The 23,934-nt window shown below is 38.0% G+C and overlaps 1 protein-coding gene and 1 long non-coding RNA gene across 12 annotated transcripts in view; one reads left to right on the top strand and one right to left on the bottom strand.

Annotated features, from left to right (window-relative positions):
- LOC141495326 (uncharacterized) overlaps positions 1 to 23,934 on the bottom strand; it is a 92,167-nt gene that overhangs the window by 13,284 nt on the left and 54,949 nt on the right. Inside the window, exon 3 of one of the 2 annotated variants that reach the window (XR_012470735.1) lies at positions 17,069 to 17,211. The exons of the other annotated variant lie outside the window; for it this stretch is intronic. This is a non-coding gene — a long non-coding RNA (uncharacterized LOC141495326). Of the gene's footprint in view, positions 1 to 17,068; positions 17,212 to 23,934 lie in introns of those variants that run through there. 2 annotated transcript variants of the gene reach the window in all.
- KANK1 (KN motif and ankyrin repeat domains 1) overlaps positions 1 to 23,934 on the top strand; it is a 241,969-nt gene that overhangs the window by 197,397 nt on the left and 20,638 nt on the right. For all 10 annotated transcript variants that reach the window (XM_074196525.1, XM_074196524.1, XM_074196523.1 and 7 more), the window contains one exon: positions 12,521 to 15,187. In XM_074196525.1, the coding sequence (XP_074052626.1) occupies positions 12,521 to 15,187 (2,667 nt within the window). The remainder of the gene's footprint in view (positions 1 to 12,520; positions 15,188 to 23,934) is intronic.

The following is a 23,934-nucleotide window of genomic DNA, read 5'->3' as shown; positions in this document are numbered from 1 at the left end:
TAGAGGCTTGTTGTTAGGTCCTTATGGGAATGACTAAAGGGAATATTGGAGCACTAGGTAATTTACTTGCACTGGCTGTAATACCTCAGGTGAATGTTGAATGACCGCTTCTTTGGGATGTTGGAGGAAAGGATTCCTTCCCAGGAACAGATGAGGTCCCTGTTATCTCAAAGGGTCCATGATTCTAAGGGTAGGTGTGCTTATACTGGTTAGGGTTTCTTTCAAAGAAGCCTCTCAGTACTTCAGGAGTACTTAACTATTCGATAGACATTTATTACACACCTTCCCATGTTCCACTGTAATAATTCCTAGTGATACAAATGAAAAAAAATGAAACAAATCTCTACTCTCAAGTAATCTCCTTTCTAATAGATGAGATAATAAATACATATATAAATATATACAGAATAAATATAAAGAAAGCTAACATTTACATAGAGTCTAGTATGTTCCAATCACTTTACAAATATCTCATTTGATTGCAACAACCCTGGGAGGTGGGTGGTATTATTATCCCCATTTCACATAAGAGGAACTGAGGCAGATTGGGGTTGAATGCCTTACCCAGGGCTGGATGATATGGTTAGTAAATGTCTGGACCTGGATTTGTAGTCAGGTATCTCTGACTCTGGACTCAGCCAGTTGCAAGGTAGATAGATATAAAATAGTGAGGGAGGTTAGTAATAGTTCAAAGAGATATCATATAAGAAGGTGCTTTTTTTTAAATTAAAGATTTTATTTATTTTGAGTTTTACAGTTTTCCCCCTAATCTTACTCCCCCCCCCCCGAAGGCAAATTGTCAGTCTTTTTTTTTTTTTTTAGGTTTTTCAAGGCAATGGGTTTAAGTGGCTTGCCCAAGGCCACACAGCTAGGTAATTATCAAATGTCTGAGGTCAGATTTGAACTCAGGTACTCCTGACTCCAAAGCCGGTACTCCATCCACTGCACCAGCTAGCCACCCCCACTGCGCCACCTAGCCACCCAATTTGTCAGTCTTTACATTGTTTCCATGGTATACATTGATCCAAATTGAATGTGGTGAGAAAGAAATCATATCCTTATGGAAGAAACATAAAGTATAAGAGAAAGCAACATTAGACAATAAGATATCTTTTTTTTTCTAAATTTAAGGTAATAGTCCCTGTTCTTTGTTCAAACTGCACAGTTCTTTCTCTGGATACAGATAGTATTCTCCATTGCAGACAGCCCCAAATTGTCCTTGGTTGTTACACTGCTGGAATGAGCAAATCCATCAAGGTTGATCATTGCCCCCATGTTGCTGTTAGGGTGTACAATGTTTTTTGGGTTCTGCTCATCTCACTCAGCATCAGTTCATGCAAATCCCTCCAGGCTTCCCGGAATTCCCATCCCTCCTGGTTTCTAATAGAACAATAGTGTTCCATGACATACATATACCACAGTTTGCTAAGTCATTCCCCAATTGAAGGACATTTACTTGATTTCCAATTCTTTGCCACCACAAATAGGGCTGCTATGAATATTTTTGTACAAGTTATGTTTTTACCTTTTTTCATCATCTCAAGAAGGTGCTTCTTGAACTGTTTCTTAAAGGAATCGATGTATCTATGAAGTGTAAGTAAAGTTGGAGCATTCCAAATTTGAGGGTATAGTCAGTTCAAAGGTTTGGAAAGGGAAGATGGAATCATCCATAAAGAAGCTTGATAGTCAGATGGAGCTAGTTTGTGAAGGGCCTTAATGCTAAAAGGAGGAATTGATATTTTTTTATCTTCAAGATAAATGAGAATAAGAGAGTGACATGATGTGAAAAGAGCATCATTGAAAACATTGTATAGGAGAAGTGGGGAGAGAATGCAGACAAGGAGACCAATGAGGAGCCCATTGCAATAATGTAGGGGAGAGGCAACAGAACCTGAACCAAGATGGTGGCTATGAAGGAAGAAAAGAGATTATGTGAAAGAGATACTGTTGAAGTTAAAAATTATAAGATTTGACAATTTATGAGATATATATGGTGAGAGAAAGTCTAGTGAAGGAAAATATCATGGAGATCATAATCCGGGGAAATGATGGTACTTTTAACAGAAATAGGAAAATTTGAAGGAAGGTTGAATATGATAGAAGATAAATGATTTAGATATGGTTCCTGGAAGATATATAGAAGAAAACCTGTCCTTCAAAGTAGACCTTGCATGCCACCAATATCTCTTCCCTTTCTCCCTTTAGAAAAAAGCATTATCTCAATGTATAACATGGAAACAGTATAAAGATTATCAGACTGCCTTCTGGGGGTGGGCGGATAGTGAAGGGAGGTTGGGGGAAAAATTACAAAATTCAAAACATTACAAAAACATGATAGGTTAGAAACTACTATTGTAAAATTGGAAAACAAATAAATTATTTATATTAAAAAAAGCATTATCTTAACTTTTACTTGATTCCCATACATGCACCTGGCACTGTCCCAAACCCCAACCCAAATACCCATAGAACCTATCCACAGGAGCTGCAGTGGTTGCCAACATGAGTCTTAATAAGCTATACTGACAGTCAATGATAACTATTTTAGCCTACTAGATCCAGCAGAAAAATTTGTGCAGTGAAGGACCAAAATTCCTTATACTCTAGGTTGGGGGACAGAAAAAGCTTTTCTCACTAGTCCTCCAAGATACTGTTCTTATTGTTGTTTGGTGGTTTAGTCCTGAGTATTCATGACTCCATTTGAGTTTTCTTGGAGTGGTTTTCCATTTCCTTCTCCAGCTCATTTTACAGATGAGGAAATCAGGCTAGAGCTGAGCTTGCACATCTATTAAGTTCCTGGGGCCACATTTGAACTCAGGCCTTCCTGATTCCAGGCCTGGCATTCTATCCATGTGGTATTTAGCTGCCTAAAACATAATTTGAGAAGAGTTGTTGTAACTTCATTTTGGAGTTTTCTTGGCAAAGATACTGGAGTGCTTTTTCAGCTCCTTCTCTAACTCATTTTTCCAGATGAGGAACTGTGACAAATAAGCTGAAGTGACTTGTTAATAAATGACTGAGGTCAGATTTGAACTCAGGATTCTTCCTGATTCCAAGGCCCAGTGCTCTATCCACTGCTACACCTAGCTGAGATGTTAGGGTTGTGCAAATAGAAATGTTAATGGTGGTCAAGCCCCCATCACCACAGTTGGACCCATTTTCACTTATCCACAGTTCATTCCAGTGTCAGAGGTTTAGAGGATCATGATATTATAGATGGAAGGGAACCCCCCCCCCCCCTTTTAGAGTTTTACAGTTGAGAAACTGAATTTCAGAGTTCAGTGTCTTGAACAAATTTATATAGCAAGTTAAGTGGTAGGCCCAATTTTTAGTTACCAGTGAAGGTACAGCTGGTATAAGCATTTCAAAATTAAGTATAAAAGAAACTGCCAGCGCTGACATGGAAACACCAAACACAAATTACAGTTCCTCCAAAAATAATGTACATCAGAGAAGCGGATTCATTCACTTCTGCTATTCTCAAAAAATTTTTAGTCTTATTTTTAAACCTTTTGTATCACCTTCTTTTTCAAATATGCCCCTACTCCACATCCTTTAAACTGTTCTTTAAACCTTTGAATCATCCTTTAAATTAGAAAAGCTGTTATTTAGAAGCATCTCTGTGCTAAGTTCTGGAGATAAAGAGACAAAGGCACCTTGAAGTCCTTTCTACTGGTCAAACACAAGATGGACTTGTTTTATACAGAAAGTATAAAAGCTTGAACTGAGTATTGAAGGAAAGTAAAGATGAGGGAGGAATATATTTTATCCATGGGGGAAAACCAGTGCAAAGACCCAGAGACTGGAGATGGAATACTGTGGGTGAGAGAAAAGCCACAAGTAGTGGACAAGAAGAGGATGAACTTATAATAAGGTTGGAAATGTAGGGTGGCACTGGATTGTGAAGAGTTTGGAAAGCAAGCAAAGGAATTTATACTTAATTGTGGAAATAACCAGGAACCATTGGAATTTATTGAGTCGGGGGTGGGGATGACATGGTCAGAGATATACTTTTGGAATATCACTTTGACAGCTGTGCTGAGGATGAATTGGGGTAGGGCAAGTTCTGAGGTCAGGAAATCAATTAAGGAGACTCTTGAAATGATCCAGTCAAGAGATGATAAGGATAGAAATTAAACTGTGTAAATAGAGAGAAGGGGACAGATGTTGTAAAGATACAAACAAGGTTTGTTGACTATATGAGAATAAAAGATTTTAAAGGGGAGGGAAAATGACTTCCATAAAACCAACTCTGACATCAACTATCTTGCCTTATATGAAATATTCCTACCTAATTTTTAATCTTCTTAGATCTTAGAACTCCCACCTACCCACCAATACTCTAGGATACAGAAAACACTGGGCTGTTCCTCCCACAAGATACTCCATCTCCCAGATGGACTTTTTCTTTCCTTTTCTTTTTCCAGCTGGGCATTTTCACTGACTGTCCATCCCCCCCATACCTGCAATGCCCACCCTTCTCATGTCTGCCTTTCAGCTTCTCTGACCTTCTTTAAATGACAGCTAAAAATCACACCTTTGGCAAGAAACCTTTCCAGGGACTTCCCTTTGAGATTACTTTTAGTTTGTCCTTTTTTTTTTTTTTTTATAGAGCTTTTGTTGGTACCTATTTATTTGTATTTTGCTTTTCCCTCTAAGCCTACGAGCTGCTTGAGAGTAGGAAATATTTTTTGCTTTGGCACATAGTAGGCACTTAAGTACTTGTTGACATGACTGTTTCACACTCCACAGTAGAAAGAGGTTGCGAATTTTCTCTGCTCTTCTCTAGGCCCAAGTTTGGTCATTATAAATACACATTATTCATTTTGTGAAACATTCACTTTAAAAATTGACTCCTGAATAGAATTTTGGTCTTACTCTGTCAGGGTTGGGTAAAGTCATTCAATTTAGCATCATCACGTGAAATTTAAGGACTGATGAAATAGACATGAAATAACTAAATCTATTCAGAGGGTCAGAGAGTCCCCTATTCCTTCTGTTTTATGTTTTAATATGTACAACTCGTCTTTTCAAAAAGAATAATCATATTAGATTACAAGGTTTTTTTAAGTTCTAAATATTAATTAGATGTCTTTAGGCAGCAGTTCTTGAACTTTTTGGACTTAACATATCTTTATTCTAAAAAATTATTGAGGAACTTCAAAAGTCAGGAGAATTAAGGTTAAGGTTAGAATCTATATATATCTCCAGTGGAATACTAGAGTCAGCTTGAACCAGCTTGAGAGCCAATTATTAAATTTTCAGCAAAAGTATTTATAACTCAATAATTGACAACTGCTACAAATCAGGGCTTGAGGTTTTGTTTATTGCCTGGACATAAAGGGATTTGTGGGAAATGTTAATCAGCATTTGAATTATTTTCAGAATATGCTGATAAAACTCAGTAAACTGAGAGTTTCCGACTGTTCTTTAGTTATATATGATATATGAAATTTTATAATGGGACAAACAGTAGACAAGAAATCAAAAGGTTTAAGTTTTGCTTTAGTCTTTTTCACTAACTTTTAATATGTTTTTGGATGTTACTTTTGTGCTTATTCTAATAATGTATAGAAGAGAGGTTCTTTACAGTTTGAAACCTCTGGGATACTACTAGTATGTACATGTCATTGTAAGCAGTGAGGTTGTTTTAAAAAGATTCATTTCCTTTCCTCAAGCAGCTTATACTTTAGTTTGAAAGACAATGCCTATATCCATACATAGGGAATAATTAATTTGCAATGTAGGTGAGTGTCAAAATGTTATAGACAAATGATAGAGGAATTCCAAAAAGAAGGGATTAGTGTGTGCTAAAGCATTTAGAGATAGAATTTGAGCTGAGCCTTGATAGACAGTTATTCTATACAACACTTCTTCTCTCCTAGACATAGATAGTTATCTAGAATGAGGTCTGGAGATTCACTCATGGATTTCTGTAATCCAAATAGGGTAGGCATCTGAGTGACTGGAGATAATGGAACAGATGTGGGTAGTGAAGCTGCCTGTAATTTTTGTGACACATGGGGAAAAGAAAAATGGTATTATCATTCATGAAAGAAAGTATGGAAATTTGGGACCAAAACTAAAAGAGTTCACTGATGTGGGAAAATTTATAACTATTTACTAAACTTCATTATAATTTAAGGAATTGGAAAGACTTTTGGTTTCATTTTGGTGGGTATTCCATCAACTTACGAAAGAGTACACACACCTCAGCTTAATGAATAGTTTTCATGAATTGCCAAATTCAAAAATAAAATCCATTACTTGGTGGCCAATTCTCTGATGAAATGATTTAATTTCATATACACATTATTTTAGTATTTAGTAGAACAGAGACATATAGATGACAAAGTATTCTCTTTGTCCAATTTTTTTCCCTTTTTTCTTTTTTTTCTCTTTTAGTTTTTGCAAGGCAATGGTGTTAAGTAGCTTGCCCAAGGCCACACAGCTAAGTAATTATTAAGTATCTGAGGCCAAATTTGAACTCAGGTTTTCCTGACTCCAGGGCTGGTGCTCTATCCATTGTACCACCTAGCCGCCTCTGACCAATAATTTCTTAAGATTTTTTTTGACATAATAATTGATTTCCTTAATACTATGCTAAAAAATCATAAGAAATTATGAAATTATCCTTATGGGGAATGTTTTGGAGAACATAGAGTTAGTTGTTAGAAAGGTAGGGCTGTTTATCAAAGGGGGGTGGGGAGGGGTCAGGAACAGCTTTTAAAACTCCTAAAAAGTCCAGTAAACAGGACCAAGTCATGGGTGTGTATAATAAGGTTAATAACCACATTGTTGTCACTTTACAGTGCCTGAGTTGTGTTCACCTTCTTATCAAACCACCATTTCTATAATAGACCTGGTACACAGAAGCTCTTAGTTTTTCAGAGTTTAATGCCGACAACTTCAGGGAGTCTTCCTGTTAAACCTGTTTATGATGGCTTTCCCTCTCATTTCACCCTCCTCTTCATCCCACTGACAAACTGATTTGTTAACTTAATTATTTTAATGATCAGAGTCATTAGCTTCTTGAGAACATTAATCCTTCATCTTAATTCATCTCTTGTTCTTTTTTTTTACTTTCCCAGCACTTGGCCCTAGTTGATAATCCAACTTTTAAATAACTCAGTGGGCAAAGCAACTGTACTATCTAATCTATAAATATGGGAAGAGATCATGACTAAGATCTCCATGTCTGACTCAGCAATTTCCCTCCATTGTTTTCATACCTAATTAGATACTCTACTTAATAGAAATTGATCTGCCTCTGGAACTTAATCAGCAACAGGTAGAGCTTCTGAGTAAAAGAGATTATAGGTGGCTTAAAAATAATTGAAAGACAAGGTTTACTTACTTGTAGACTTTCTTCAAAATCTCTTCATCATTTTGTCTTCCTAAACAGGGATTTCTTTGAAACATAAAAACACTGACTCTGAAAAGCTTAGGACCTTTCTGATTATAGTTTCTTACCTCTCTAACTTCATCATTTATAATTCCCAACAACTGTGTCCTGGCTGGCATAGTGGAAAAAAAGACTTTCTCACAGAGTCAGGCAAACCCTACTTCAAATCCCTCCTCAGACATTATTAACTATGTGATTCAGGAAAGAAATCAACTACCTTCTCTCAGTTTTAATTTCCTCACCTACAAAATGGGGGTGATAATAACTAGAGCCCTTACCTTGAAAGATTGTGGTGAGGATCAAAGAAGATAATACATACCTTAAAGTTCTATGTAAATTTTAGTTGCTAATTATTATGCTGGAAGCTTTACTGAAACTTGGATTTAGAGATTCAAAATTAATTCACTCTAAATTGCCATCTCCCATGGGTCTCATGATCCTGGGAAAAACAACCCTAAGAAGTTTTAAATAATTCACCAGAAAAGTATTGGCTATTTAGACTGATGCTTTGTGTTGGATTCTCAAATCCTAAAGTCAAATGGGTTACACTGGGTGGTTGGGTTTTTTTTAAAAGACTATTTCAAAGCAACCTGAAGGAAAAGTTACAAGTCTTCAAAAGTTCCCAGATTTTTTTTTTCCCTCTTGGTACCATAGAAGTACAATTGTGGTTAGTTCTGAAAGAAGATTACTTGTTACTTACACACCAGAGTGTTGAAAAGAGAGCCAGATTTCACGTAATACTGTAAAACTAGCCACCATGTACCCCTCTACTCACTGTAAAGCTACTCTTCTGGGAGGCCATGGAGAACACTGAAATCTCTTGTGCCTTTGCCCCTCTAAGGTAGTTGAGGGTTTGTGTTCCTGCCCAGTTTCTGGCAGAATACAAACTGTCTTTGATTGGTAGAGTAAATAGTCACAGCTGGTTACAGTAGATAGACAGTCTTTAGGTTGGAGGTGTTTAAATTGCTCTTTGTTTTAATTGGAGGAAAATAGGTGCTCTCTCTCTCTCTCTCTCTCTCTCTCTCGCTCTCTCGCTCTCTCGCTCTCTCGCTCTCTCGCTCTCTCTCACTCTCTCTCGCTCTCTCGCTCTCTCTCTCTCTCGCTCTCTCACTCTCCCCCTTCTTCTTTTCTTCCCTCAGAATCTCGGTTTTCTATTTTCATTAAGAAACCAGGGAATGCTGAGCAGCTAAATGTCCTGGGGGCTGGTATGAGTTGCTAGCAGAGAGAGTTCATTGGTGAAAACTCAGCCTATGGCATCGTGTGCGTGACTTGGCTTGGCTAAGTTTACACTGAAGTAGAATTTCTTTTCCTTATGGGGTGAAGGATGAGGACGTTTAGAGGCAGAGCTTCAACTAGTTTAAAAGCTTGTTTATGACAAATCCTGCTGGCATACTAGGGAGAAGGAGAGGGCCGAAGGTTACGGAATCAAGTGTGCTTCTAGTAACTTCTAAGAGAGGGAACGTGGTCCACTCAGACAACCGCAGCACTGCATTTTTCTTGTTGCTTGGTTAGCCAGCAGAGGAGAGCTTGAGGAAGAGAGACGGAACTCTCCGGGAATTTTACGCCAGGGTCTGGGGAGCTTTGATTGAGAATGCCTGATGACATAGGAGTCCTGTGGGTGTGAGGAAGAACTGTTTGCCCCTGTCTGATACATGAGCCTGCACTTTCTCTTTTGGCTGTGGAATTCAAGACAGCAATGGAAACGGGTCTAACTGCATACCTTTAGTGAGTATGTTTTTGTGGAATTGAAATATATCTATTTTAAAAGCTACTTTCACGATTAGCATGAGCCCTGTCTCCTCTGTCCTTGTATATTTCTAAGCAGGAAAGAAACTGTTGTCATCAGATTTTTAAATGGAATACTTGAAAGTGGCTTGGAATAGAAAATACTGCCTGATATCAAAATATCCTTGTATATTTCTAAGCAGGAAAGAAACTGTTGTCATCAGATTTTAAATGGAATACTTTAAAGTGGTTTGGAATAGAAAATACTGCCTGATATCAAAATAGCCAGAGGGACTAAAAAAAAAACATAGGAAATAAATGTCTAACTCTTTCATTCCCTCTTAAAGGCCTCTTCTTTCTACTTTCCTTATAAAATAAATAAGGAAGGAAGAATAAAAAAAGAAAGGAAAAAAATCTAGGAGATTGGGTTGGCAAAATAGTAAAACCTGTATCAACTGTAAATATTCAGTGGCTGGAGAAAAGGAGCTTCTGGAAGTATACTTTCCTTCACAAAGTATATTTTAAAAATTAATATGTTTTTAATATAGTTTGCTTTGCATCATCTAGATTTTTCTTTCTGTAATCTTTCCTTTTCCTCTCCCCCTCTGAAAGAAATTTGGGTGTTTTTTTTTTAAGAAAAAGAAGAGAATTACAACAAATGCTTTGGGGGGGAAAATTCAACTTCCACACTCATGGGACCCTAACTTCCCCTCTGCCCTGTTAAGGAATGTTAAGGAGTCCTCCAAACTTGTTTTGAATTACTATGTTTTAAGAGTTGAGGGAGGTGTCCTCTCGGATTTCTTCTTTACAATTCTACATCATTTATTTTAGATTATGTTCTTTGTATTTTAGATTAGTTCTTTGTATTTTACATTAGTGAAATCTTAGTGACTGGATATATTGTTTCCTTGATGCTGTTCACTTCACTTTGCATCAGGTCATGTTAGACTTTCCACACTTCTCTATGTTCATTATATTTACTCTTTCAGCACAATAACATTCCACTACATTCCTATACCTTAGTCATTTAGCCATTCCTCTGAGTTGTTGGCTTCTATTTTGTTTCCAGACCTTTAGTACCCCCAAAAAAAGCTGAGAGAAAAAAGAATCTTGGAGGTATATATACATTTTATGGAATCTCTGGGTCAAAGAATATGGATATTTTTAGACATTTTATTTGTATAATTCTAAATTGTTTTCCATAGTAGTTGTACTTTATAGATTTCAATTTGCAGGCATAATTTACAAACAGTACTAGTGTGCTTATCTTTTCATACTCCCTTTAAAATGGACTGTTTCTATTCTATTGTCATCTTTGCCAACTTTCTGAGTATAAGATAAAATCTCAAGGTTGTTCTGAATTGTATTTCTCTTATTATTGATGATTTGGAACATTTTTCATATAGTTGTTAAGGAGTTTGCAATTGTTTCTTTAACAGTTTAGACTTATCTATTGGGCTTAGTTTTTTGTGGGGGGGGGTTGGAAGCGATAGTGGGGCTATGGTTTTTATAACATGGTTTTCATTTTCTTTGAAACATGACACCAAAGGGCTTTCTCCCCCCCCCCCTTTCATATATCCCTGAAAAAGTCCATAGTTTAAAAAGTTAAAAATGAGTCCCATTGATGTTTGGCAGGAACATAAGCACTTTTCCCATAATTGTAGGACTGAACTTTGGAAAGTTTGCTGTTTGCCTTGGTTTACTTTAGTCAGAAACAGCTTTTCCCAAGTTTGGTCTGAGCATGGTTTTGCCATTATTTTCCATTGACTTCATCTGTTTCAGATGGACCATGGAACTGAGATACTCCATGACCATATTGATTACTTTAATCCAAAGAACTGTAAATAGATGATGTTTTTTAAAAAAATTTTAAATAAGTAGACAGTTGATGAATGGAATTAGCATCATATAGTATATCATAATCTGGTTCAACCCTCTCTTTTGGAAATGGAGGCTTTAAAAGGGACAAGTGACTTGCCTAAGGTCATAGAGTATTGAGTGACCACATCCTGTATCCTTTGACCACAAATCTAGCCATCTTACTATGCAGATGCTGGATATAATTAATTGGGAACTGAACTCTGCCTTAGAGCCAGAATCTCTGGAATCACATAGCAGGAGCAGCCTAGAGTTCTGATTGTTGATTGAGAGATCTGGAGAGATCGATACTGAAAAAGAATGTCTGCTCTTGATATAGAACAAATCACATTGGAAATAAGAATTTATATAAAAATCTGGTCCTAATAAACTTCACTAGAATAGGGGTATTGAAGACAAGACAGGACTCATTCATTTGCTTTTCCTCTAAATTCTTCCTATTTTCTACTTTCCCCTTCAGAGACTCACAACCTAGGAGTCCTCACTTCTTATCCTCTCCCAATCCCCATATCCAATCTGTTGCCAAAGCCTGTCAACTTCACCTTTGCAACACCTCTTAACTATGCCACTTCCTCTCCTTTTGGTGCTGCCATCATTCTGATGCAAGTCCTCATCACCTCACTCCTGGACTAGTGCAATAACCTGTTCATATGTGTCTGCCTCAAGTCTCTTCCCTCCCAGTCTATCCTCCATTTAGCCACTAAAGTGATTTTGCTAAATCGTAGATTTGATCATGTCACTGACCCAGTAGCCTATTGCCCCCTTGATCAAATATAAAATGTTCTGTTTACCATTAAAAGCCCTTCATGACCTAACCCCCTCCTATCTTTCCAGTCTAATTACACTTCATTCTATGACACATACTCTAAATCCAGTGAACTGACTTTCTGGCTGTTCCCTCCCTTTTTTTCTGACTAACATTTGCCTAGAATGCTTCTCTTCTCTGCTTTACTTATCAACCCTCTCTGGCTTCCTTTAAGTCTTAACTAAAATCTTATCTTTTATTGGAAGTTTTCCCCAGTTATTCTCAATTCTAGTGCCTTCTCTCTCTTAATTATTTCCTAATTATTCTGAATGTAGTTTACTTTGTTTTTTTGTATATTGCTTCCTCCAATAGACCATAAACTCTTTAACTTTTCTATCCTCAGCACTTAGCACAATGACTAACACATTCTAGGAAATTAATAAATGCTTATTGATTGACATGGGAAACATTGGTTCAGGAATTATTGAATATTAGAGTTGAAATAGACCTTGGAAATCACCTGGTCACTTTTTTGAAGGCAAAGAAATTGAAGCATATAATCTGATGATTGACAAAGCCAAGGGTAAAATCTGATTAAATCCTAACTTCCAATCTGATGGTTCTTTATTATACTTTATTGTTTGAGAAAACTTAGAAGTTTCATTTTTGCATAAAAGCTATTCCTTTTATTAATTGTACAGTTTTTATCATTTCTATTGCATTAAATACATAACATGAAAACATTTTTTCTTCTTTCTGACTTTCAGGAAAATCAGAGAGTGTGCTAAATGGAGATAGTGACAAAGAACAGAAAGATCCTTATTTTGTGGAGACACCCTATGGTTATCAACTGGACTTAGATTTCCTCAAGTATGTAGATGACATACAGAAGGGAAATACTATCAGAAAGCTGAACATCCAGAAAAGGCGAAAGCCAGTGCCACTATACACAGGAACCAAGGATGTCCATGGCCAGCTAGGTGCATGGGCTTCCAATGAATCCCTCTCCTCTTCAAACAGCGATGATAACAAGCATTGCCCCTTCTTCCTAACAGCTAGGAGCCAAGTAACAGCTTCTTCAGCCACTAGGCAGCCTGCCCCTTCTGAGACTTCTCCCACTTTCCTTGCAATCCCAGAAAATAGACAGCTGCCACCCCCCTCACCCCAGCTCCCCAAACATAATCTTCATGTCACCAAAACTCTGATGGAGACTCGGAGAAGACTGGAACAGGAAAAGGTCATCATGCAGGTGACTCCAGGAGAATTTCGGCGACCCAGGCTGGCCAGTTTTGGTGGTCTGGGCTCCACAGGTTCACTCCCCTCTTTTATGGGATCTGGAAATCACAATCCAGCAGCCCATCAACTTCAGAATGGGTTCCAAAGCAATGGGGAATACAGTATTTACACCACTGCTGCAACCACCTCTTCTATGGGTAGCTCTCTCCGGCACAGTCCAATGAGCTCTGGGATTTCCACTCCTGTGACCAACATAAGCCCGCTACACCTGCAACATATCCGAGAACAAATGGCCATTGCCCTGAAACGCCTGAAGGAGCTCGAAGAGCAGGTCCGGACCATTCCAGTGCTACAAGTCAAGATCTCGGTCCTACAGGAGGAGAAGAGGCAACTAGCCTCCCAGCTGAAGAGCCAAAGGTCCCCTTCACAGAATGATGCCTGTGGCATGAGGCAGCGGTCCTACAGCGCTGGAAATGCCTCCCAGCTTTCGAGGGTCAGGAAAGGACGTGGAGGGGAGCTGTACATAGACTGTGAAGAAGAGGAGATAGAGAGTGTAGAACAGAGTACTCAGAGGATAAAGGAGTTTAGGCAGCTCACTGCAGAGATGCAGGCACTGGAGAAGAAGATTCAGGATAGTAGCTATGAGACCTTCCCAGAGTTAAGAGAAAATGGGGAGTGTCCAACCAAGGCGTGCAGGTCTGTTGCTGTGGGTGCTGATGACAACATGGACAATGTTGTTCTCTATCACAGGTCCTCTAGGCCAAGCAGAGAAGCTGCTGTGGGAACAGAGACAGAAACCAGAGACTCTGGCGTTGGGGTAACAGAAGCCATGCTCGGCATCACCACTGAAGCTGATAAAGAAATAGAGCTGCAGCAGCAGACCATAGAAGCTCTGAAAGAGAAAATCTTTAGGCTGGAGGTTCAGCTCAAAGAAACTACCCATGACCGGGAGATGACTAAGTTAAAACAGGAGCTCCAGGCAGCTGGGTCCAGGAAAAAAGTTGACAAAGCCTCTATGGCCCAGCCACTTGTTCTTAGCAGGATGGTGGAGGCAGTGGTACAGACAAGAGACCAAATGGTCGGTAGTCATGTGGACATGATGGATGCTTGTGTAGGGAGTCAGCTACAAACCTGTAGCATAGGCATCTCCTGTAAGCCTGACTGGGAGAATAAGATTGTTGGGCCTGAGCTGCCCATGAATTGGTGGATTGTGAAGGAGCACGTGGAAATGCAAGACCAATGTGTTGGAAGGTCTGTGGAGACGTGGGACAAGAGTGTGGGTGTGGAAACCAGTATTTGTGTAACAGGAAGTAATACAGAAGAGTCTTTGGATGATTGGACTCCTTGCAGGGCACAGTTGGATGTCAAAGAAGTACGGTCTATAGGTTGTGGAGACTGTTCTATAAATGTGACTATTTGCTCTCCAAAGGAGTATGATACCCGGAGCATGAATACAGAGTCTGTTTTCCTGGTGGACTCCTCCATCTTAGCTGTGCCTCAAACCATGAACCAGCATACCACTACGGTATTGGAACAGGTAAACCAGTTCACCAACACAGAGGCAACATCTCTGATGGACTCCAGCACTAACACTTTCCTAAGCACTTTTGACAAACAAACAAATACTAAGACTGTGGATATGAGGACAGTGGCAGTCGGGGAGGGGAGAGTCAAGGATGTCAACGCTTCCACCAAGACTCGTTCCATTGGGGTTGGGACTTTGCTTTCCAGTGAATCTGGGTTTGACAGACCTTCTGCTGTGAAGACCAAAGATACAGGAGTGGGACAAATAAACATTAATGAAAACTACTTAGTGGGTCTTAAATTGAGGAATATGGCCTGTGGGCCCCCGCAATTGACTGTGGGATTGGCAGCCAGCAGGAGGAGTGTAGGTGTTGGAGATGAGCCTGTGGGCGAGTTGGTGGAAGGCCCCCCGAACCAGACTCCTTCTGAAATGATGACTGGCTTAGATCACTACATTGAACTTGTCCAGAAGCTCTTGGCAGAGCAACAGACACTATTGGCTGAAAATTATAGTGAACTGGCAGAGGCTTTTGGGGAGCCTCATTCTCAGATTGGCTCACTTAACTCACAGCTTATTAGCACCTTGTCCTCTATCAACTCTGTTATGAAGTACACCAGTACCGAAGAACTAAGGAACATAGATTTCCAGAGACAGAACCTGGATAAGATGGCAGGTAGGCTGCATTGGGATGGGCTTGGAAGAAGGAAAAGGGGACAAAGAAGTCTTTCTAAGTCATTCTTTGGATTGTTTGAAACAATATATTTAGTGTTTGTTAGCTCAAGAATTCTTTATGGGTCTTAGGGCTGAAGATGAGATGTTCTGGCCTTCCCATTTGGATTGCATGATTTATGTTACTTTTATGGAAGAGCACATGAACAAATTCCTTCCCAATTGTATCTGTAATTAACAGCGTGTTAGAATTCATTCAATTGAAGATTATTGTAGGTGAAAGGGGAGAAAGACAAGTACAGCTAGAAAGACCTGGATTGATCTCATTTCCATGACACAGACCCCTAAGCAAGTCACAATCTCCCAATTCCCCTCAACTCTCCAAGGTTATCTTAAATTGCTGAGCAGTTGCTAATCTGGTAAAAGGAGTTTTCTCATTGAGAATTTCCTATATCAGTAAAATCAAATGTTTCTACCACCCCCATGCTCTTCCCTCCCCTCACCCCCGCAAAAAAAATTGACAAATGAGAAATAATCCTTTAAGAATTTTCAGAAATGATAAAGTTCTTTTTTACCATTCAAAGACAACAAATTTTAGGGTTTTTTCTCTCCCCTTCCTTACAGAAAATCCTGTTAGCACCTATTTTTCTTTAAGCTAATGTTAAATAATATAGCTAGTTCCTCTGCAAGATTTCATTTTGGATTTTCCAGTAAGCAAGGCAGCAGAATCCCTTGTTGGAACTGGTGGAAGCTTCTCTAAAAGTCGCAATTCTGACATGGCTGTCTATTAAATGTCATTTCTTTGTGTCCATTTTAAATGTATGCAGCTTTTGGGAAGTATAATGAGTTCCTACTTTCCACTCAAACTAAATTTACTATGGGAGAAAATAATATACATGCTTCCAGTGATGTTTGTGGCATATGGAAAATAAATGTTACTGAACATATTTTCATGAGCTGAAACAACACATTTCCCATAGGACTTTTATCCCATTGTGGCTGTTTTAAGGAGCAAATGAGGTAATATAGGTATAGAGTTTGCAAACCTTTAAAAGACAAGTAAATATGCACCTGGGTTCTCAAAGGCTATTTTACCACAATGGGAACACTGGCTATATGAGCCCTTTAAGGACTGACCTGTGGTAAGGTCATGACCAAAGGGTTGATTATCAGGTTGGCTATAATATTATGTTTAAATGATGATTCAGTATATATATAATATAACCAAATAACCAAATCCACTGAATAACCAACTGACAAGAATTTTTTTGAATACCAACTATTTGTGTCACACTGGGTTCCCAGTAAGCTAGTGAAATAAGTATTGGAAATGTTATTATTGTTGTTGTTGCTCAGTCCTGTCCAACTCTTCGTGATCCACTTGGTTTTCTTTTCTTTTCTTTTTCTTTTTCTTTTTTTTTTTTGGCAAGGCAATAGGGGAAAGTGACTTGCCCAAGGTCACATAGCTGAATAAGTATTAAGTGTCTGAGCCAGATTTGAACTCAGGTACTCCTGATATCAGGGCTGATGCTCTATCCACTGCACTACATAGCTGCCCCCTTGGAGTTTACTTAACAAAGATACTTCCTGACTCCACACCCAGCATTCTATCCACTGTGTCACCTAGTCACCAAGTATTATTGTTCTTCTTATTTCGCAAATGAGGAAATTAAGGATGAGAGTTATGAAGGGACTTGGCCTATAAGGTTACACAGGCAGTAAGTAGAGGAGATAGAATCCAATAAAGGTCTCTTCACTTCAAATTCAACCTGTCCTGCAACACATTGCCTCTTTCTCTAAACAATAATTTAAAATTTCCAAATGTAAGACCTTAAAGCCATAGCATCCTAGTTTAAATGCCAATTCTTCAACTTCCTACCTCTGGTGACATTGGGCAAGTCACTTAACCTCAATGAATTACAAGTTCCTCATCCATAAAAGGAGGGGATTTGGACTAGGTAATCTCTTGAAGTCTCTTCCATCTTTAGATCCATGATCCTGTGATATATGTCTAGGCATTTTAATTCTCTGAAAAAGAAAATGACTAAGTTGTATTAAATTTCTGACTTGTTTATGTTTTTGTCATTTTTATGCAGCTGCATAGAAAGATGTTATTTATTACAGTTTAAAAATAAACACCAACATCCTCCAAAAAACCCCATTCCAGTCAAGAAATGGACTTAAGTTTTTCTTTGATATAGTATGCTGGAAGTCTGTGAAACTAGGGTTAGGTTTCAAGGTCATTAAATAAAAGTGAATCTTTTTACTTCCACCTTATTCTTTTTTAAAAAAATTATTTATTTATTTAGGGCAGTGGGTTTAAGAGTGACTTGCCCAAGGTCACACAGCTAGGCAATTATTAAGTGTCTGGCGTCGGATTTGAACTCGGGTCCTCCTGACTCCAGGGCCAGTGCTCTATCCACTGTGCCACCTAGCTGCCCCTTTCCACCTTATTCTAATCACAAACTCACAAAAATTTATGAAGTATCAGTTATATACAACACATTAAGAGTATAGGAGTCAAGGGAAATACAAAATTCACTTGGGACACAATCCCTTCCATTATGGAGATACATACTCCATAGGATTTAAGGCACCACACAAAAAAATTGAATTAACACAGTATCATTACACTATAAATGTACTTGAGAAAATAGCAAAAGGGGCAGTGTGGATAGAGCACTGATCCTGGAGTCAAGAAGACCTGAGTTCAAATCCACTTATTGACCCTGAGCAATAATTTAAAATTTAATCCCAACTGCCTCTAAGAAAATAACAAAAGAAAGTATTTTAAAGGGTCCAAAAGACCATTGCCAGTCTGGTGAATTAGGAAATGCTTCTTGAAAGAAGTGGGCTTCCCATTCAAAGCCTATTAGAATTGGGCTTTAAAGGGTGGGTAAACTCCTAAAAGGGGAAGCTGGGGGAGAGAGGGCATTAAAAGCATGATGTCAGTTCCTAAATCCAAAATAAAATCTTTAAATATCTCTAGAACACAGGTGCAGGAGAACATCATCTATTAATAAAGACTCCCCCCCCCCCCCAATTTAACTTTCTGTTTTACATTCTGGAAAAAAAATGGAGTTGTAATGACTGGACTATAAAATAATTAACTGGAAACAGAGGGTAATGTCTGTCTGGGTACATTACACAGTACACATCACTATTTCCAGTCACATTGACACTTAACACTCCTCTCTAAATATGGACACCTCACCATTCATTAAAAAATGTGTCTGGTGCCATTAAAACATCAACTTTTATGAGGCAGTATTCATATTCTCAAAATTAGTAGCATCTCTAAAACTTAATATGCCTTGTCCCTTTAAGGCACCCAGGAATAACTTTGCTAGTCCAAATCTATCTTCACATTGTGTTTTTAAATCATATTATTGTAAGGTGCCTTTCCTGTGACTATTCAGCAAGGGGAGGGAGTTTTAAGAAGCACTGTGGATTGCCCTCCCTCTATTCTTCTGAGCCCCTTTTCAATATTTAATATTTGAGATCAAAATGACAAACTCATCATTGTATTTTCATTATCTGGTATATGATTAACACAGTTTGCAGTTACAAGCAACCAGAGATTACCAAAGAGCACAGAGGAAAAAAAAGATTCATCAAAATGCAAAATGGATTACTTCTCACCCTAGTTCAGAAAATATTATTGAATCATAGCAGTATATTTTGTTACTCATGTAATATATAGATAGAAATTAGGTTGCAGGGAGATGTCTGTCATGAATAAATACAAATAATTTACTTAGGCAAAGCCAGTTTTGGACATTTCAACAGGTAGCGAAAAATACCCAAACAGATCATACCAAAATTATTTTGCTTGCATGCAGCTTCATATCATTATAATAATAACAACATTTTCAGTAGACATTATAAACATATTATGTCATCACACACCACAAACAATTTTAGCAAGAGATTTGTTTGATACAGATGAGAATTTTCAAGGGAAAAAGAATTCCATCCAAAAGTTTAGGTAGAGTCCAGTGAGAATACAATTGAATTCTAAAAAGTTTCTGAAAAGCAGTGTGCCATGGAGAAACACCTTGGGTTTTCATAGAGACAGCCTAGTCAGAGACTTCTAGACTTAAGTCCAAAGGGCAGATACATATCCCAGCTCTGACTTCTCTCATTTGACTACATGCAAAAATCCTGTGACCTCTGCTGTTCAGTTTCCTCATCTGCAAAAACAACCAGCTATTCACAATAGATGGTGGATAGAGAAATGTTCATGTTTGTTGATATTCGAGTTGAATTAAAAGACTTTTCCAGTTCCAAATGTGATTTGAATTCCAGATCAATGGATAGGGTACATTTGGGTAACATGTAAAAGACAGCAAAAACTTTACAGGCTAGTTGAACTATTACCCTGATAGGGCATGTATCTTAAGGTTTGGAAAACACTACATTTTATTTGTTCAGTAAATTTTTATTCACGTCTGATTCTTCATTTGGGGTTTTCTTGGCAATGATATTGGAGTGGTTTGCCATTTGTTTCTTCAGGTCATTTTTACACATGAGAAAATTGAGGCAAACAGGATTAAGGGACTTGCCCAGGATCACACAGCTATTAAGTGTCTGAGGCTGAATTTGAACTCTGGTCTTCCTGATTCCAGGTCCATCATTATATGTCTTATCTGGCTGCCTAGATAGTACAATGTTTTAAAAAATACTTGGTTTAGGAAATACTGGGGTTCAAATTCTAATTCAATACTAATAATTGTGTGTCTAGAGGTAAGTCAAGGTGGAGATGTTGTGACAGATAAATATAATATAAACAAATCCATTGAATAATCAACTATTTTTTGGAGGGGAGGGGGGCACAGTTATCACAGGTTTTATCATATTAAAAGGAATTACTCTGGAGCCAGTAAGCATTATAGAAGTGGAAAGAAGGATTTGCCCTGGAATCAGAATATCTGAGTTCAGATTTGCCCAAAGACCCTTAAAAACTTGCCTCCCCTTGGGTAAACCTCCCTATGCTTCATTTTTCTCATCTGTAAAAGGAGAATTTTGAATGACCTCTTGAGGTTCCTTCCACATTGAGATCTATGAATCTAGTGCTTTCTTTTTTAGTGAATTTAGCAAACAAATTTGAAACGGTTATTGCTAAGCTCTTGCCTTCTCATCTGTCATCAAATGGGACATTTGCAAAGCATTTTATATAGCACCAGGTACACAGTAAGCACTTAATAAATGCTTGTTCCCCTCTTCCTTCCTTTTCATGTATGATCCACTATCTTCTGGAATTGTGAATTCTATTCAATGAAAATTGAGGGAAGGGAACTCTTTTTTTCCCTTTTTATAGCTATTTTAGTGCCATTTAACTGACCACTTTTCTTTTTTTTATTAAAGATATTATGTGAGTTTTACAATCCCACCCCCCATCTTACTTCCCTCCCCTCACCCCGCCACGGAAAGCAATCTGTCAGTCTTTACTTTGTTTCCATGTTGTATATTGATCCAAATTGAGTCTGATGAGTGAGAAATCATATCCTTAAGGAAGAGACAAAAAGTCTAAGAGATAACAAGATCAGACAATAAAATATCTGGGTTTTTTTTTTTTTCTAAATTAAAGGGAATAGTCCTTGAACTTTGTTCAAATTCCATGGCTCTTTATCTAGATACAAATGGCACTCTCCTTTGCAGACAGCCCAAAATTGTTCCTGATTGTTGCACTGATGGAATGAGTGAGTACTTCAAGGTTGAACAGGAAGGGAACTCTTTCCATCAATCATTTTTTTTTTGCAAGGCAAATGGGGTTAAGTGGTTTGAACTCAGGTACTCCTTACTCCAGGGCCTGTGCTCTATCCACTTTGCCACCTAGCCACCCCTCCATCAATCTTTGTAGAACATGAGAACATAGTACTAGTGGAAACAGCTGAAATTTGGTGATGTGATAGGTTTTAAATTCTTAAATGATCAAGAGGAAAGTAAGCCTCCATCAGCTGATCTTTTAAAATCTTTTGAAGAAATGTTTGGTGCTTTTTTCCCCCTTATATAATTGGCTCTGGGTTTAGTGAGAGGTCGTGGTGGTTTTTGTTTTGTTTTCCTTTTAAAAAGAGAGAGGAAAGTCTAGACATGCTCATTGCTGTTACAGATGTTCTAAAAATATAGTTGTCGTCCTGTCTCGGAGCAAATGTAAATCAAATTGTAAATAACAGCTGAACTCAACTTGGATAGGCTTCTTGCCATAACTTTTTAAAAATCTATCCCTCACAAGTACAGCTTCTCTATTTATAGTTTTCTTTATCTTCATTATGTTATAAAGTGTGTAAATTAAAAGCTGTTTATATAATTGCAAAACTCACTTGGGGGGCATGGACTTTGAGACAAAGCTGTATAATTTATATAAGTTACCAATTAGTTCTAGTTGATTTGTCTATTTTCTTAGCTCCTTCCCCCCCCCCAACTTTTCATGGTATCCATTTTTGTCCCTCACAGAATTTCAAGAACATCTTAAGATGAGAGTGTATTTTTCTTTTTTTTGCAAAGCAGTGGGGTTAAGTGACTTGTCCAAGGTCACACAGCTAGTAAATATCAAGTGTTTTAAGCCAGAGAGAGTATGGTTTTGACATTCCATAGAATGTGAGCTCCTTATGGACCTTTTTGTTGTACCAGAGAAGTCTAAATTATTATACTATTAAAAGAGAAAATGTTGATATAATAAAATACCATCCATAGATTTCATGCATCTCTGAGTTTCTGCGGTTTTCCTGTGTTGTCTTCTGGTCTTTGAGTGTTGTCTGCAGCTTCCACACTCCCATTCCAAATTCCCATTTAACTTATTATGCTGACCCATGATATAGCAAAACCATGATGGGGAAAGTCAAGATATGGAAGGAATGGCTATAAATTATCTCATTTGATCTTCACAGCAACCCAGAGAGAAAGCTATTTACAGATGAATAAACTGGGGCTGAGCAAGGTTACATGACTTGCTTAGGGTCACAGAGTCTTTCAAACATAGGACTTCTGATTCCAAGTTCAGCATGCTCTTTCATTTATCTATTTTTTTCATATCCTTTTTTTTTAAATTTTGAGTTCCAAATTCTCATTCTCCCTCTCCACTGAACAACGTACTCTTTCCACTGTACTGCTTGGACACCAAAGAGGTAAAGATAATTTAAAATGTGTGAGCCTAATTATTAGAGAGATTTGTATTTATTAAATGCCTCTGCTACGCCAGAACTGTTGGAGATGCCACAAATATAAAAAGAAATAACAGAATGGCCCTTTTCTTTAAACAGCTTTCATCTTATTAATAGAAACATCTGTATCTCTTTTGTTGTCATTGTTTTAAGTCATGCCTGACTCTTAGCGACCCATTTGGGGTTTCCTCGGGAAAGAGACTAGAGTGGTTTGCTATTTTCTTCTCCAGCAGCTCATTTTACAGATGAAGAAACTGAGACAAAGAAGGTTAAGTGACTTGTCCAGGATCAGATTTGAATTCAGGAAGAACAATCTTCCTGGCTTGAGTAACAAATCTGGGGGCAAGGGAAGGGGGTGCTTCTCTATCTAGAAGTTTGCTATTGCTGTTCTTTATTTAGTGAATACCTTTTATGGAGCACTGTGTTAGGTATGGGACCTTCCCAGCCCTCTGGTCTAGCTGAGGAGATAAGACTGAACAGAGGGGAAGGGTAACCCCAGGAGTCAATATCAGGAGGATATTGAAGGACTACTACAAAAACAGCCTAGAGCATTAGGAAGGAGAAAGGCTTGGTGAAGCTGGTATCCACTTCACAGAAAGTTTCAGAGGTGAGGCTTCAGCTTGGCTCAGCAAAGAGGTAAAAATTCACAGGCTTGACCCCACCTTTGGTTAATCCAGTATTTAAGTGGGTTTTCTGGGTCAGGTTTTGGGAGGATATGTAATTAAAGGTGGGTGGGGCAGTGATGAGGGAGAATATGATTTTTAATCCAATCTGTTTTTTTTTAGCTTCTAATTAGATGCCTGCCCTTCCTTACATTTGTGACAATCTCAGGCATGTCTTCATGAAATAAGAACGACTCTAAATGTGGCCATATTCCCTAAAAGTGGCTATATTTAGTGACTCAATGTTTAAGAAATAATTTCAATCTTTCATCTTGAATGATCATTTGTTGGCTACAAGCACTGACTTTCAAGAGTATATTCTTAGGAAAAACTCTGAATCAATAATACATGGTAGTCATGTTACAGATTATCAATATAATTTTCTACTTCCAGAATGATTAAAATATGCAGAAAGGAAATAAGTTATTCAAGTTTTATTTCTACCTCCTACTCATTTAAAAAAAAAACAACACCCACATCTGTTAGGAGGCATCTGATGTCCAGGCCAATGCCATTATGGTCAACATCAAATCAGTTCTTTCCCCTTGGACTTTTAGACATAGTTTGGCCAGAATTCCAAAGTGAATCTTGAAATATAGCATCACTGTAGCTGTCATAAACCAGCATGATAGGTATTCTTTGAAAAGAATCTTGGACTGAATTGAAATTTGGTTTTGTAACATGGCTAATTAATACATCTGTGTGGTTCCTATCTGGGTTTTCAGAAGGTACACACAATTAAAAACAGAAATAAGGATTGGCATGCTGAGCTATTTTGGAGTAAGTGAACACAGAATATAATTGTTCTTTTAAAATTCCATTTCGTAATACGGAAGAGATGAGTTAATGTATACTTGTATATGTATACTTGTAACTGATACACATTCTAAATTAATAATCACCATAAATGTAGCTGTAAGAGATAT

The sequence above is a fragment of the Macrotis lagotis genome, chromosome 8 (genome assembly GCF_037893015.1).
Source record: "Macrotis lagotis isolate mMagLag1 chromosome 8, bilby.v1.9.chrom.fasta, whole genome shotgun sequence".
In the NCBI taxonomy this organism is placed as follows: domain Eukaryota; kingdom Metazoa; phylum Chordata; class Mammalia; order Peramelemorphia; family Peramelidae; genus Macrotis; species Macrotis lagotis.
Note: the sequence above shows the minus strand (reverse complement) of the source record. Positions and strands in the feature narration are given on the sequence as shown.